Source organism: Protopterus annectens, chromosome 10.part0 (genome assembly GCF_019279795.1).
Source record: "Protopterus annectens isolate FY-2018-M chromosome 10.part0, PAN1.0, whole genome shotgun sequence".
Lineage (NCBI taxonomy): Eukaryota > Metazoa > Chordata > Ceratodontiformes > Protopteridae > Protopterus > Protopterus annectens.
In genome coordinates this window covers 31,661,765-31,675,561 of record NC_056744.1, presented here as the reverse complement: position 1 = coordinate 31,675,561, position 13,797 = coordinate 31,661,765, and the positions used below count along the sequence as shown (strand labels likewise).

Below are 13,797 nucleotides of genomic sequence, written 5' to 3'. Positions count from 1 at the left end.
ATAAAGAAGTACTCCCAATAACAGTGTCCTGTAATTGTATGTCATGACTGATTTTTTCAGGGTTATAAAAGTCATGAAGTTGCATTTCCTAAATTGATGTTAAACCTGTTCTTATTCTACCATTTTTTATATTAGAAAAACTGTTAATGAACATACAATCAGTGTCATTAGTAATAATGATTCTAAACTGATATAATCATTTATGTCTTTGGCAATCCAAACACTTATGTCTAGGCATAAAGGAAAATACAGTGTTGACAAGTGCCAGACATAAAACAGACCTAAGTGACTCCTGAGTGACCATCACCCTATGGTGAATGGCTGTCAATTTTTTTTACACTCAGTTACCTGTTAAATAGTCATTAGTTAATCCAATTTAATAAAAAGGCATTAATATCAAATTTTATCTAGCAATCTATAATAACTGAATATGGCATAGTATTTATTGCTTTGGAAAAATCTAAGTATAGCACCATAACAATTGATCCGTTATCCACAGCTTTATTAACATGATTATCAAAACTGATTGGGCAAGTGGATGTTAAATGACTTTTTACAAATCTCTGTTAATAGATACCCAAAACAGCAGCATGCCCAGGATTACCCTCAAGTAAGTTCCACATGTGCTGAAGCAGGAAGTTAGACTGACTGGTAGTAACTGTCCACAGTACAACTCCCATTTTTAAAAATTACAGTGATGCTAGCCTTTTTTCAGGATGCTCGAATAATGCATTTTTGAAAGAAAGTGTTAAAATAGTATCACAAGAGGGTTATATTCTGTATGATCAAACATTCTTAATGTTGAAATCAAAACACAGACAAAATATGTTCGAACATAATGAATATCGAACGCAATAAATCTCAAAATAAATAAATACGAAGAAGAAGAAGAAGAAGAAGAAGGAGAGTGGTCGCTGGCCTCTTTAGTAATGGGTGCTAATCCTAATGTTTCCCCTTCCCTCAACCATAATGCTACACCTTACCATAATAAAAACCTTCCTGTAATACTGCCACTACATAAGATATACTCGCACATACAAATATGCCCAAACACACAGTAGATACACTACATCTATCTCCTTACCTAGCCCTAAAGCTAACCCTAAAACACACACACTTGCACACAAACATACAACACCTATCCCTGACCCTAACCCTAACTCACAACTACATGAACTAACATACTCACCCCCTCCCCAACCCCACTCACCTAGCTCAACAAAACAATTTTGACATATGCACTACTCTGCTATCTGTACCATCAAAATTAGCAATGCTCCCCTGTGTTTGTTGAACAAATGCATGTTTGACAAAACACAGGAGAACCAGAGGAGTTATACCATTATCTCTCTAACACACCCAAATCATATATGGGTAGTCTTTATTCTCTGTGTCCCTTTCCCATTGCCAACAGCAGATGGAAAGCACAAGAATTTCACTTCTAGAAAATTTGCCTAATTCTGCATTCTATATTCTGTATTAGACAAAGTGTTGCTTTCTTGATTTTATGAATGTGATTGTCTCTGTATCATTTGTTATGTCGTCTTGATACTGGTAAATACAAAATGATATATGCTAGCCTTTTGAATTTCCCTAGCCCATAAGTTTTATTTCAGGGCGGTTAGACAAAGTAGGAAAGAGGTACTACTCAAGCATATGAGGAAGTATAAGGAAGTATAAGCCAAATAAGCAAAATCCCTGAATACTGCACCGTGCAAGGAAGTACATCAGCTCCATGGGGGAGATAACTATACAGGATGCTAAGGTGCTGTCAAATTTGCATTAATTCAGCAACGCTTTTCTAACCTGATTCTGTGGCACAGAGGGACAGAGCCCTTACTGTGACCCAAGCTACCAGTCCTCAGTTAGTGTTCTTGACACTGAAGGTGCCACACAGGGAGAAAGCAGAATGATCTATGACCCACTGTCCTCTCCTGGGGGAGTGTGAAGAGAATACAGAGAGCACATAGGTAAGTGCAACTTCTCTGATGGAAATCATGGCAACTTCTTCTCTTGATTGATTGGAGGAGGCTGAATGTCCCTGTGAAAGTGAGGTATGACCATTCCGGACAGCCCATTATACATCCCTTCAGTTCTGCAGGCCAGACTTGCTAGGGGAATGCAGGATTAAACAGAGAAACCTCAAGCCATCCCTAATGGCTGCCTAAGAGATAGCTACTCCTGCTTAATCCTAATCCCTATAATGGGGAACAACTGAGCTGATCAGCTGGAGAAGGCTGTTAGTTGACAGAAGGTGCAAATAATGTACAACAAGAAATAAAATAGCACATCTTTCTGTCTTTATATCCCAGAATTACTACATTGCAGATATCACTTCTACGTAGGAGAATCTTTCCCCTTTTTTAGTCCCAGTTTGAAGCCACTCCATAACACTGCGATATGTAATGGAGATACTTCTGGGGAAATCTCATGAAGGAGTACATTCCTCCTTCTCCACTACCTAGCCTGAAGCCACTCCATGGCACAGTATGTAATGAGGTAACTCTGGGCAGCTCTGAAACTTACAAAATATATTTTCTTCCTTGTAACTAAGTTCAGTATCCAGAATATTAGCTGATGCATGTCTCTGAGGCATCATTTTGTTAATTCTGTGTACAGAGGAAATATTTACTGTGATTTTAAAAGTGGATTACTTTAATAAGAAATAATTTTAAATATAGAAAATCAAGCTCAAACCTGTTGGATTTTATTAACATTTTATTAACCATTAACATTCTTTTCCGCAGACTTTGCACAGTGATACCTGTTATTCAGGCATCAGAAATGATGCAGTGCTGGAAAACCTTTCTCCAACATATGTGAATGCTGAAACTTTTCGTAAAGATGAACAAATCCACTCTGGCATAAAAACTTACCCAGGCCAGCAAGAGAGTGTGCACGAGGATGTTGAGTATGCAAGTCTGTCATTTACTAAAGACAAATAGTGTGAAGAACACTTTCATGTGTTAATGGATTCCCCTACTGTATACACGGCAACCACCACAGTAACAAGTGACAAAAGACATACAAGAGCTTTTCATACATTTAATGGAATCCCTGCCTTTCTGTTGTAATGCCATAAATAAATTAGAGAAAGCTAACATGAACTTGCAAAACATGTGCATTATCACTGTTGGTCACTTTGTACATAGTGGAAAAATTCTTGATCTGTAAATTTAGAGAAGTGTATTCTGAAAAGGATGTCTTCAAATGCCTTTAGTATATACAAATTATTTGAATCTGTTTTGTTTTGAATAAATGCATTTCATGAAGATACATTTTAATAAGATTTCTACAATTTATTGTATCTGTATTCATGCAATACATGTATGTATTACCTGCTCATGTATAGTCAACAGATAACACAGGTAATGAATACATAACCCTATCAAATACATTACAGGTGTACTTCCTGCTTTAGATCACTGTGAACTAAAACTAATCAAAAAAGCACATCCTCATTTGGAACTTTTTTATAATTAGCTATTTTAAGTGTACAGTTAAACTACTACTTTCATTAGGTAACTTAAATCCAGTATAACAACTATTTAATTAAAATTCTACATGATGGTTTAATTTGGGGGTAAGATTTTATGTACATATACAATGTCTGTCTCCCTTTATTGCCCATCTGGTAGCACTGTGCATTGAAAACTACTTAAAATAGAAGCAGAAATATACCAGCGCCAGTCTTTACATAAACACATACATTGACTGTTGTCACAAAACACATCGTGAGAATAATAACACATATTTTGTTATATTCTGAAGGCAAGGCTAGTAGTGACATAATCATAACCTATTGTGAGAAACAAAGGGTGGTATTGACAATCCAGGGTTTCAGCTAATTATAGCAGTAATACATGAATACAGGTACAATATCATTATGCAAATAAGGTCAGCAGAGGTCATTCATACTGACCATGTACATGGCGATGTGTTTTGATAAACATACCTCCATATGGTGAAAGCATAAAGTATTTAAGGGATAAGCATTAAGGGGAAGCCATTATGAGGATAAGGTACTATAGACATTGGCGTATTAGTGCGATTCATAGAGATAAACATAAAAGCACCTCATTTGCATACAAAACACATAATGGGCCTTGAACTTGCACAACATCACCATATTACCTGAAAATTACCCTCGTTATGTGGTAAATTAATTAGGAAAACACAGACTTTTTAAAGGAAGAAAAAAGAAATATGGGAAATTAATATAAAACTGTTCAAAATGAGGTAAGACTGTTGAGATCACTTCTAGAAATGTTTGTTTTACTCATACAATGAGCATAAACATATAGGTTCATAGGCTGGTACTAGGATATCTGCCCAAAGGCATTTATAAGCCTAGCCAGAATGTGTTGGCTTTCACCACCCCCTTAGATTAGTTCCCTGTGCCTCTGTCCAGCAGAGCCATTGAAGTGATTCCTAGGGTAAACTTTCTGTTTCCCATCCACTCGTCAACATTTCTCTTGAAGAGGGTTAGCGAGGAGCTCTGCCTAATGTAGATTGGAATCTTGTTCCAAATCATGGGAAGTCTCTGGGACAGGAATCTATCCCTCCAGTACATCCTATTTATTGTTCTGGTGAGGTTTAGATCCCTGGAGCATGTGGCTCTAGGAGATATGGTTTTCTTTAGGTGAAGCATGTCCATCAATTCTGGGTTGGACATGGCCTTGTATGTCAGGCAGAGATCACCTCTGAATAGGCGGTATCAACCGAGTACAGCTGGAGTTTCTTCAGTCGAGCTGCATAGGGCATCTGCTTGAGACCAGTGATCCTCTTGGTGAGGTACTTCTGTGGTCTTTCCAGTTGTTGCAGGTGTCTTGTAAGGTACATCCCATATGGGGCATTGCACTCTATGATGGGTTTGATGAGTGATGCATAGAGGGGGCCCAATGACCTCTTTCAATCTAGATGCAAACCCTTTTGTGATTAGGTGGGCCACATAGAAGGATTTTCTAATCCCTTTGGCAATGTGATTATCAAAGGAGAGGTTACTATCTACTTGGGTCCCCAGATCCCTTATTACTTTTTCCATATTTAGGGGACTACCACCTATTTGGTAGTTTGTGGGTATTTTGTTTTTCCAAAGGGGATGACTATGCACTTTGTGGCATTTAGCTTGAGGCCATGGTTTTGACACCAGGTATCTGTCTCAGTGAGACCCTATTGGAGGATGTCTATGTCAGCTGGAGAATCAATTATAGCCCCTAGTTTGCAGTTGTCTGCGAACTTGGTCAGCCATAGTCCTCCTGTGCTTGCCTGTAACTCTGAGAAGTATATGCCTAACAGGAGGGGTCCTAGGACTGAGCCCTGGGAAATGCCACTTGTAACCAGTTTAGAGTCAGACCTAGCTCCTGCAACTCTTACCATGTGTGTTCTGTCCTTGAGCCAGTTGGCAACCCATCTCGTGACGTAGGGGTTTATGTTCAGGCTGGTGAACTTGTCTATAATATCTGAGTGGGGAATGGTGTCGAAGGCCTTTGCAAGGTCTAGATAGGCTGTGTGGACCACCTTTCCCTTGTCTATAGCCTTGATAACTGTCTCAAAGAAGTCCACCAGATTTAGGAGGAATGATCTGCCCTTAACAACGCTGAACTGGGTAGGGTCCAGTGTTTGAAGGTTTCCATTGTCTCTGTTAATGAGATCCATGATGATGTGCTCCATAGCTTTGCAGACCAAGCTAGTCAGGCTTATAGGGCAATAGTTCCTGGGGCCCATTGTGGCTCCACCTTTGTGGAGTGGAATAACCATTGCTGTGTGCCACTCTGTGGGCATGTAGCCTGTGGAGAGGCTGAGTTTAAACAGTGTGTTTAGGTGAGGGGTTAGGTCATCTTTGAGCTTGTGTAGGACGCAGCCTGGGACACCGTCTGGTCCCATTGATGCTGTGTTTTTGGCTTTGGAGAGGGCTGTTTTAACCTGAGTGTCTGTGATTTCAGGGGCACTACATTCTACTGGTATAGTTATGGGCCCTTTTGGGGGTGAGAGGGGGGTGATGTTTGCACTGAACCTGTCTGCCAGGATGTTGGCTATATTGGTCAGTTCAGTGTATTTTGTGCCATTCTGCACTAACTCTGAGCAGATCTAAGAATTGCCACTTAGATTCTTGACATAGCTAAAGAATGCCTTGTGGTTATCTTTGGAGTCCATGGCAATTTTTCTTTCAAAGCTAGCCTTGGATGATTTTATGAGGGAATGTAGTTTCTTGCTGATACTGATCAGGGATGTCTTCCCTTCTTGGGATTTTACTCTTTTCTGTACTAGTTTCCTCCTTCTATTGTATAGCTTGTTTATGGCAGGGGTCCACCAGACTGGTTTCCTTTTCTTGGAGGAGTGAGTCTTGGTTTTGTTTGGGATAGCACAATCCATGCATTGTTGTAGGTGCCTGTAAAGTACATTAGTAAATGATTTTGCAGCTTGGACAGTGTTATCTTTCAGCATGGGGGCTTTGAAACTTCCCACCTCGGTCTTAAGTAACGTGAAGTTTTCTTTTGAAAAGTTTTTCACGGTGGTTTCTTTGACCGGGGGTGGTGGCGGAATGTGGATATCCAGAGTGATTAGTTTATGGTCAGATCTAATCAGCAAGGGGTTGATCACCGGTGTGGAACACCAGTCGCCCATGTTGGTGATGACCAGGTCCAATATGTTGTCACCTCTGGTGGGGGTGTTGACCAGTTGATCCAGGGCATTTGAGTTTATAAATTCTAGGAAATGTTGGGTAAGGGAGTTTGTACTTGAGTAGTTCTCCCAGTTAATGTTTGGGTAATTGAAATCACCCAATATCAGGGTGTTTGGTAGGACCTTTATGTTTCCCAGTGTTTCCAGGAATGTGGAGTGGGGGTCCTGGGACATGGTGGGTGATCTGTAGCAAGCTATAATTTGAATAGCAGTTTTGCCCATTGTTAGATGCACGTGGATGATCTCTGAAGCATCGTGTTGTGCCACTAACCTGGAGGTGTGGGTATCCTTGATGAATATGGATACTCCCCATCTTTTGTATTTCATCCGGGTTTTGTGGCCGAAATGTATGGTATGAGTTGTAGCCTGGTAGTGCTGGGGCACTCTCTGGATCCTTAAACCAGGTTTCTGTTATTGCACATATATTGATTTTCTCCATACTGAGGAGTGCCTCGAGTGCATGCATTTTGAGGTTTAGACTTCTGGCATTGAATAGCATTACCCTCAATTTTTTGTTACTTGTGCTATTTACAGTGGTGGGTTTGTCTTTTGAGCCTTGCCTAAAAAAGGCACTATGGGGGTGGCAAGAGCCTTGGCCAGTATTCGAAAGCCTAAGGGTGACAGGTGCAAGCTGTCTCTAGCGAAGCAGCATGGCTTGTCGAGCACATCATCCCAGGCTGACAGACACTGCATCCCCTTTGAAGGACACCAGAAGCTTAGCCAATTGTTGAAATTGATATTTTTTTCTCTATACTGTGGTATCATTCTTGGTGAGGGCAGGATGCTACTCAGGGTCAGGGTCATACCAGCCTAGGCTACATGATCAGAGAGCTCCTCCATATCCCTTTTCATGTAGTCCAGGGAGATACGGCTCAGGTCATTCACACCAACATGGACAATGACAGAGTCATATTTGTACTTGTTCTGGAGTGACCTGAGTGCTTGTGTTATGTGGTGGATCCTGGCACCTGACAGGCAGCTAACAGTAACCTTCTCCTTGTTCAGCCTAGTGAGTGGGACATTAGTGTGCTTGACTATAGAGTCACCTATTACTAGTGTTTTGGGTATGTTATTTTGCCTTAAGGGCTGTGATTGTGTGGCACACTGGTTTTGTGAAGTATGTGTTTTATGGTTTGTGTTGGGGGGTGGAGGTTGTTTGGATGTCTGATTTGGAGGTCCCTGTTGCTTCTGCAGACTTTTATTTAGAGCCTCTGAGTATGTTTTTGTGTATTTATGTGTGTTTTTTGCCAGTGTTGGTTTCATAGGTCTATGTGAGACTGGTGGTGTGATGCAAGTAATTCCCTTCTCCTCTTGACTGCCTGGTCCATTCTTGGGTTGAGAGAGCTTAGCATCCAGTTTGGCTGTAAAATTGAATCTCTCGCATGTTTTAGTGTTTGGTGGAAGGAGGAGAGGGTTGTCTGTGTACATGAGGCAATTGTAACATTGCCTCAAAATGCCCAGATTCACAAGTTGGACCGAAGAGTACACCTGAGACTGCTCTTTGGACATGCCTGGATAGCAACAGTGAACTGTTTTACTGATTGGCTGGTAAGGTCGAATAGAGAGCCTTGTCCTTCTCTACAGTACAGGGGGGTCTAGTGCTAAGGTTTATTAGAGCTTGCTATGAGTTTTGAACACGTGCCGGTATGAGAAGTGAATGGTTTGAGTGCTTAAGTTGAAAGTTTGTCTAGTTCCAAGGGAAAAATTGAAGAGTAGACTTTGTGGAGCGGGGAATAGTTACACCCTAGCTAACTGGCACTGCCCGCTGTGCAAAACCACACAAATGCGAGTTTTATAGCAGGGAAATGAAGGAGATAGAAATTAGCCCAAAATGGCCAATAAACTACTAATTTCTGGGCTGAAACCACTCCTCCAGGGACATATAGGCTGCTCAAAGCTCCATCTCGTACAGTGAATAGAGAAACTTCCTTCTATCCAAGTAAGGTATGGGCAAACACAGAAACTTGTAACACAGCCCTGAATTCAGCACTAACCTTAAAACTGGACTATACTAGCTTAGAAAGGAGGGAAAACAAGTATATATATTTTTTATTTTTTTGGATTTTTTTTCAAAAATAAAGTAGATACAATAAAAAAAACTTTAAATGCACAGAAATGGCTATCACACTTGAGTGTGTAGCCTACAACAGTTAAACAGGTAATTTAAACACAAAAGTGACTTTAATAAAGTGCAGGCAGTAAAATAAGTACAATATGTAGCGAAAACTAGCTTTAAGTCACAGAAACTCTAGAAAATCTTTGTTTTAGGTGGATTTAGCTAAAGGGAGTAAGAAAATGCAGAAAAATGATACTTAATCACTCCAAAGTCTCTATTTTGTCTCTCTGCTGCTGTAGAACTCCGCAAGGCACCAGGCAAGAGTTTGCTGAGCTGTATACTAGCACAAAAACCTTGCAGATGCAGGCTTTATAGCAGGGAAATGAAAGACATAGAAATTAGCCCAAAATGGCCAATAAAATACTAATTTCTGGGCTGAAACCACTCCTCCAGTGACAGAGAGGCTGCACAAAGCTCCCTCTCTCACAGTGAACAGAGGAACTTCCTTCTATCCAAGTAAGGTATGGGCAAACACAGAAACTTGTAACACAGCCCTGAATTCAGCACTAACCTGAAAACTGGACTATACTAGCTTAGAAAGGAGGGAAAACAAGTATATATATTTTTTTTTTTTTTTTTTTCAGAAAATAAAGCAGACACAATAAAAAAAAACAATATCAAGGTGCAGGTACTCCACGATATCGAAGCCAACCATCAACCAAAAAAGCAAAAATCAATAAAAATTTTTTATGCTTGAACAGCAAAAGAACTTTATTCCATGGGTTGTTAGCGCTTTCACGTCTACTCTGGACGCTTCTTCAGACTTTAATAAAACACTTCATCATTTCTGTATTTAAACACTTATCAATTAAACAGTTAACCAATGAAAGCCTTTGTATGAATACATAACTATAAAAAGTCAAAAACTTCTAAATAGATAAAAAGTCAGAAACTTATATTGTGAAAATTAAAAATTCAAAATTCAACATTGATACTAAAATGGATGTAGTAATAGATTATTACTGTTAACATTTCAGATGGCAAATAGCATATGAATATTTAAAAATACAAGAGCATATAAAAACAGCATGTAATAAAAACATTTCAAGTGTTATTACTACATCCATTTTAGTATCAATGTTGAATTTTTAATTTTTAATTTCCACAATATAAGTTTCTGAGTTTTTATCTATTTAGAAGTTTCTGACTTTTTATAGTTATGTATTCATACAAAGGCTTTCATTGGTTAACTGTTTAATTGATAAGTGTTTAAATACAGAAGTGATGAAGTGTTTTATTAAAGTCTGAAGAAGCATCCAGAGTAGACGTGAAAGCGCTAACAACCCATGGAATAAAGTTCTTTTGCTGTTCAAGTTTAAACATTTTTTATTGATTTTTGCTTTTTTGGTTGATGGTTGGCTTCGATAGTCGTGGAGTACCTGCACCTTGATATTGACATTTTTTGTTTGGGGACACAGCAGGTACCTTACCCTGAGAGATCTCTGTTTATTTATCTTTTACAATAAAAAAAACCTTTAAATGCACAGAAATGGCTATCACACTTCAGTGTGTTGCCTACAACAGTTAAACAGGTAATTTAAACACAAAAATTATGTTGTTAAAATGCAGGCAGTAAAATATGTTCAATATGTAGCTGAAACAAGCTTTTTAAATCACAGAAACTCTAGAAAATTGGTGTTTTAGGTGGAATTAGATAAAGGCAGCAAAAATATGCAGAAAAATGATACTTAATCACTCCAAAGTCTCTATTTTGCCTCTCTGCTGCTGTAGAACTCTGCAGGACAACAGGCAGGAGCTTGATGAGCTGTATACTAGCACAAAAACTTGCAAATGTGGGTTTTATAGCAGGGAAATGAAAGAGATAGAAATTAGCCCAAAATGGCCAATAAACTACTAATTTCTGGGCAGAAACCACTCCTCCAGGGACAGATAGGCTGCTCAAAGCTCCCTCTCTCACAGTGAACAGAGAAACTTCCTTCTATCCAAGTAAGGTATGGGCAAATACAGAAACTTGTAACACAGCCCTGAATTCAGCACTAACCTGAAAACTGGACTATACTAGCTTAGAAAGGTGGGAGAACAAGTATATTTTTTTGGGGGGGGGTTTGTTTTTTTTTCAGAACATAAAGCAGATACAATAAAAAAACTTTAAATGCAGATAAATGGCTATCACACTTCAGTGTGTAGCCTAAAAAAAGTTAAACAGGTAATTTAAACACAAATACAACTTTGATAAAGTGCAGGCAGTAAAATAAGTACAATATGTAGCTAAAACTAGCTTTTTAAGCCACAGAAACTCTAGAAAATCTGTGTTTTAGGCAGAATTAGCTAAAAGGAGCAAGAAAATGCAGAAAAATGATTTGTAATCACTCCAAAGTCTCTCTTTTGTCTCTCTGCTGCTGTAGAACTCTGCAGGGCACCAGCCATGAGCTTGCTGAACTGTATACTAGCACAAAAACCTTGCAAATGTGGGTTTTATAGCAGAGAAATGAAAATGGATAGAAATTAGCCCAAAATGGCCAATAAACTACTAATTTCTGGGCTGAAACCACTCCTCCAGGGACAGATAGGCTGCTCAAAGCTCCCTCTCTCAGAGTGAACAGAGGAACTTCCTTCTATCCAAGTAAGGTATGAGCAAACACAGGAACTTGTAACACAGCCTTGAATTCAGCACTAACCTGAAAACTGGACTACACTAGCTTAGAAATGTGGGCAAACAAGTTTTTTCTTTTTGTTTTTTATTTTTTTTTTTGTTTTTTCCAGAAAATAAAGCAGATACAATCAAAAAAAAACTTTAAATGCAAAGAAATGGCTATCACACTTCAGTGTGTAGCATACAACAGTTAAACAGGTAATTTAAACACAAAAAATGGCTTTGTTAAAGTGCAGGCAGTAAAATAAGTACAATATGTAGCTGAAACAAGCTTTTTAAATCACAGAAACTCTAGAAAATCGGCATTTTAGGCGGAATTAGCTAAAGGCAGCAAGAAAATAAAGATAAATGATACTTAATCACTCCAAAGTCTCTCTTTTGTCTCTCTGCTGCTGTAGAACTCTGCAGGGCACAAGCCATGAACTTGCTGAGCTGTATACTAGCACAAAAACCTTGCAAATGTGGGTTTTATAGCAGGGAAATGAAATTGATATAAATTAGCCCAAAATGGCTGATAACATACTAATTTCTGGGCTGAAACCACTCCTCCAGGGACAGATAGGCTGCTCAAAGTTCCCTCTCTCACAGTGAACAGAGAAACTTCCTTCTATCCAAGTAAGGTATGGGCTAACACAGAAACTTGTAACAAAGCCCTGAATTTGGCACTAACCTGAAAACTGGACTGTACTAGCTTGGAAAGGTAGGAAACAAGTATATATATATTTTTTGTTTTTCATAAAATAAAGCAGTTACAAAAAAAAAACACTTTAAAGGCACAGAAATGGCTATCCCACTTGAGTGTGTAGCCTACAACAGTTAAACAGGTAATTTAAACACAAAAATGACTTTGTTAAAGATCAGGCAGTAAAATAAGTGCAATGTGTAGCTAAAACAATATTTTTAAATCACAGAAACTCTAGAAAATCGGTGTTTTAGGCGGTATTAGCTAAAGGCCGCAAGAAAATGCAGAAAAATGATACTTAATCACTCCAAAGTCTCACTTTTGTCTCTCTACTGCTGTAGAACTCTACAGGGCACCAGGCAGGAGCTTGCTGAGCTGTATACTAGCACAAACACCTTGCAAATACGGGGTTTATAGCAGGGAAATGAAAGAGATAGAAATTAGCCCAAAATGGCCAATAAACTACTAATTTCTGGGCTGTAACCACTCCTCCAGTGACAGATAGGCTGCTCAAAGCTCCCACTCTCACAGTGAACAGAGAAACTTCCTTCTATCCAAGTAATGTATGGGCAAACACAGAAACTTGTAACACACCCCATAATTCAGCACTAACCTGAAAACTGGACTATACTAGCTTAGAAAGGCGGGAAAACAAGTATTTTTTTTTTTTGTTTTTTTCAAAAAATAAAGCAGATACAATCAAAACGCACTTTAAATGCACAGAAATGGCTATCACACCAGTGTGTAGCCTACAACAGTTAAACAGGTAATTTAAACACAAAAACAACTTTGTTAAAGTACAGGCAGTAAAATAAGTACAATATGTAGCTGAAACAAGCTTTTTAAATCACAGAAACTCTAGAAAATTGGCGTTTTAGGTGGAATTAGCTAGAGGCAGCAAGAAAATGCAGAAAAATTATACTTAATCACTTAGAAGTCTCTCTTTTGTCTCTGTGCTGCTGTAGAACTCTGCAGGGCACCAGGCAGGAGCTTGCTGAGCTGTATATGACCAGTGAATATTGTAAAGCTGTAATTTGTAAAAGGAAAATCATTGTAGCAGCAGTGAAAATGTGATCATTGAGAAAATAATTTATTTTGGGTCATTTATCGATTATGCATACATGGTAGAAGTGCTGAAGGTGCAAGGATGTTTTGTTTGCTTTACTTGGAGATACTTAAGCATCGAAGTAAGAGCCTGAGTTGACTTCAAGAAATGTTTTAATCCTACAATGGGCATTTTACTGCAGTATTGTAAGCTGTCATTTGTAACTCTGAAATTGTTACAGCAGCAATGGAAATGATGACTAAATCATTTGGAAAATGTATTTTGGTGTCTTGAAGAAGTTATTTTGCATACATGGTGGAAGTATGGAAGTGACACGGATGTTTTGTTGGTTGCTTTTATGGGGAGAAACTTAGCCACCACAGGTGTCCATCATGTAGAGGCTATTGAAAGGACAGATTTGTTAAAGTGCTTTCTTCACTTTGCTCGATTCTGCGTGTGTACATAATTATGAGGGTTGTGTCACATGTTATTTTTTTCACAGTATGGCAAGTTCATGGATTGCAAAGTAGACATTATGCCCACAGGTATGTTTATTAAAATGAATGTGCAGATGTCATGACATTGACTATGAATTGCAAATAGGATTAATTAGCAAATGTCACTTTACTCAGGTTCTCATTTACATCTCCTTATAG

General features: G+C 38.7%; 2 protein-coding genes across 2 annotated transcripts in view; one reads left to right on the top strand and one right to left on the bottom strand.

The window, feature by feature from the left end:
* The window catches only part of LOC122812924 (CMRF35-like molecule 7), an 89,635-nt gene extending 86,353 nt beyond the window's left edge, over positions 1–3,282 (top strand). The window contains exon 6 of the mRNA XM_044084982.1: positions 2,748–3,282. Within this exon, the coding sequence (XP_043940917.1) occupies positions 2,748–2,945 (198 nt within the window). The 3' untranslated portion in view covers positions 2,946–3,282. The remainder of the gene's footprint in view (positions 1–2,747) is intronic.
* The window catches only part of RAB37 (RAB37, member RAS oncogene family), a 2,500,291-nt gene that overhangs the window by 2,364,131 nt on the left and 122,363 nt on the right, over positions 1–13,797 (bottom strand). The gene's annotated exons all lie outside the window — the stretch shown is intronic.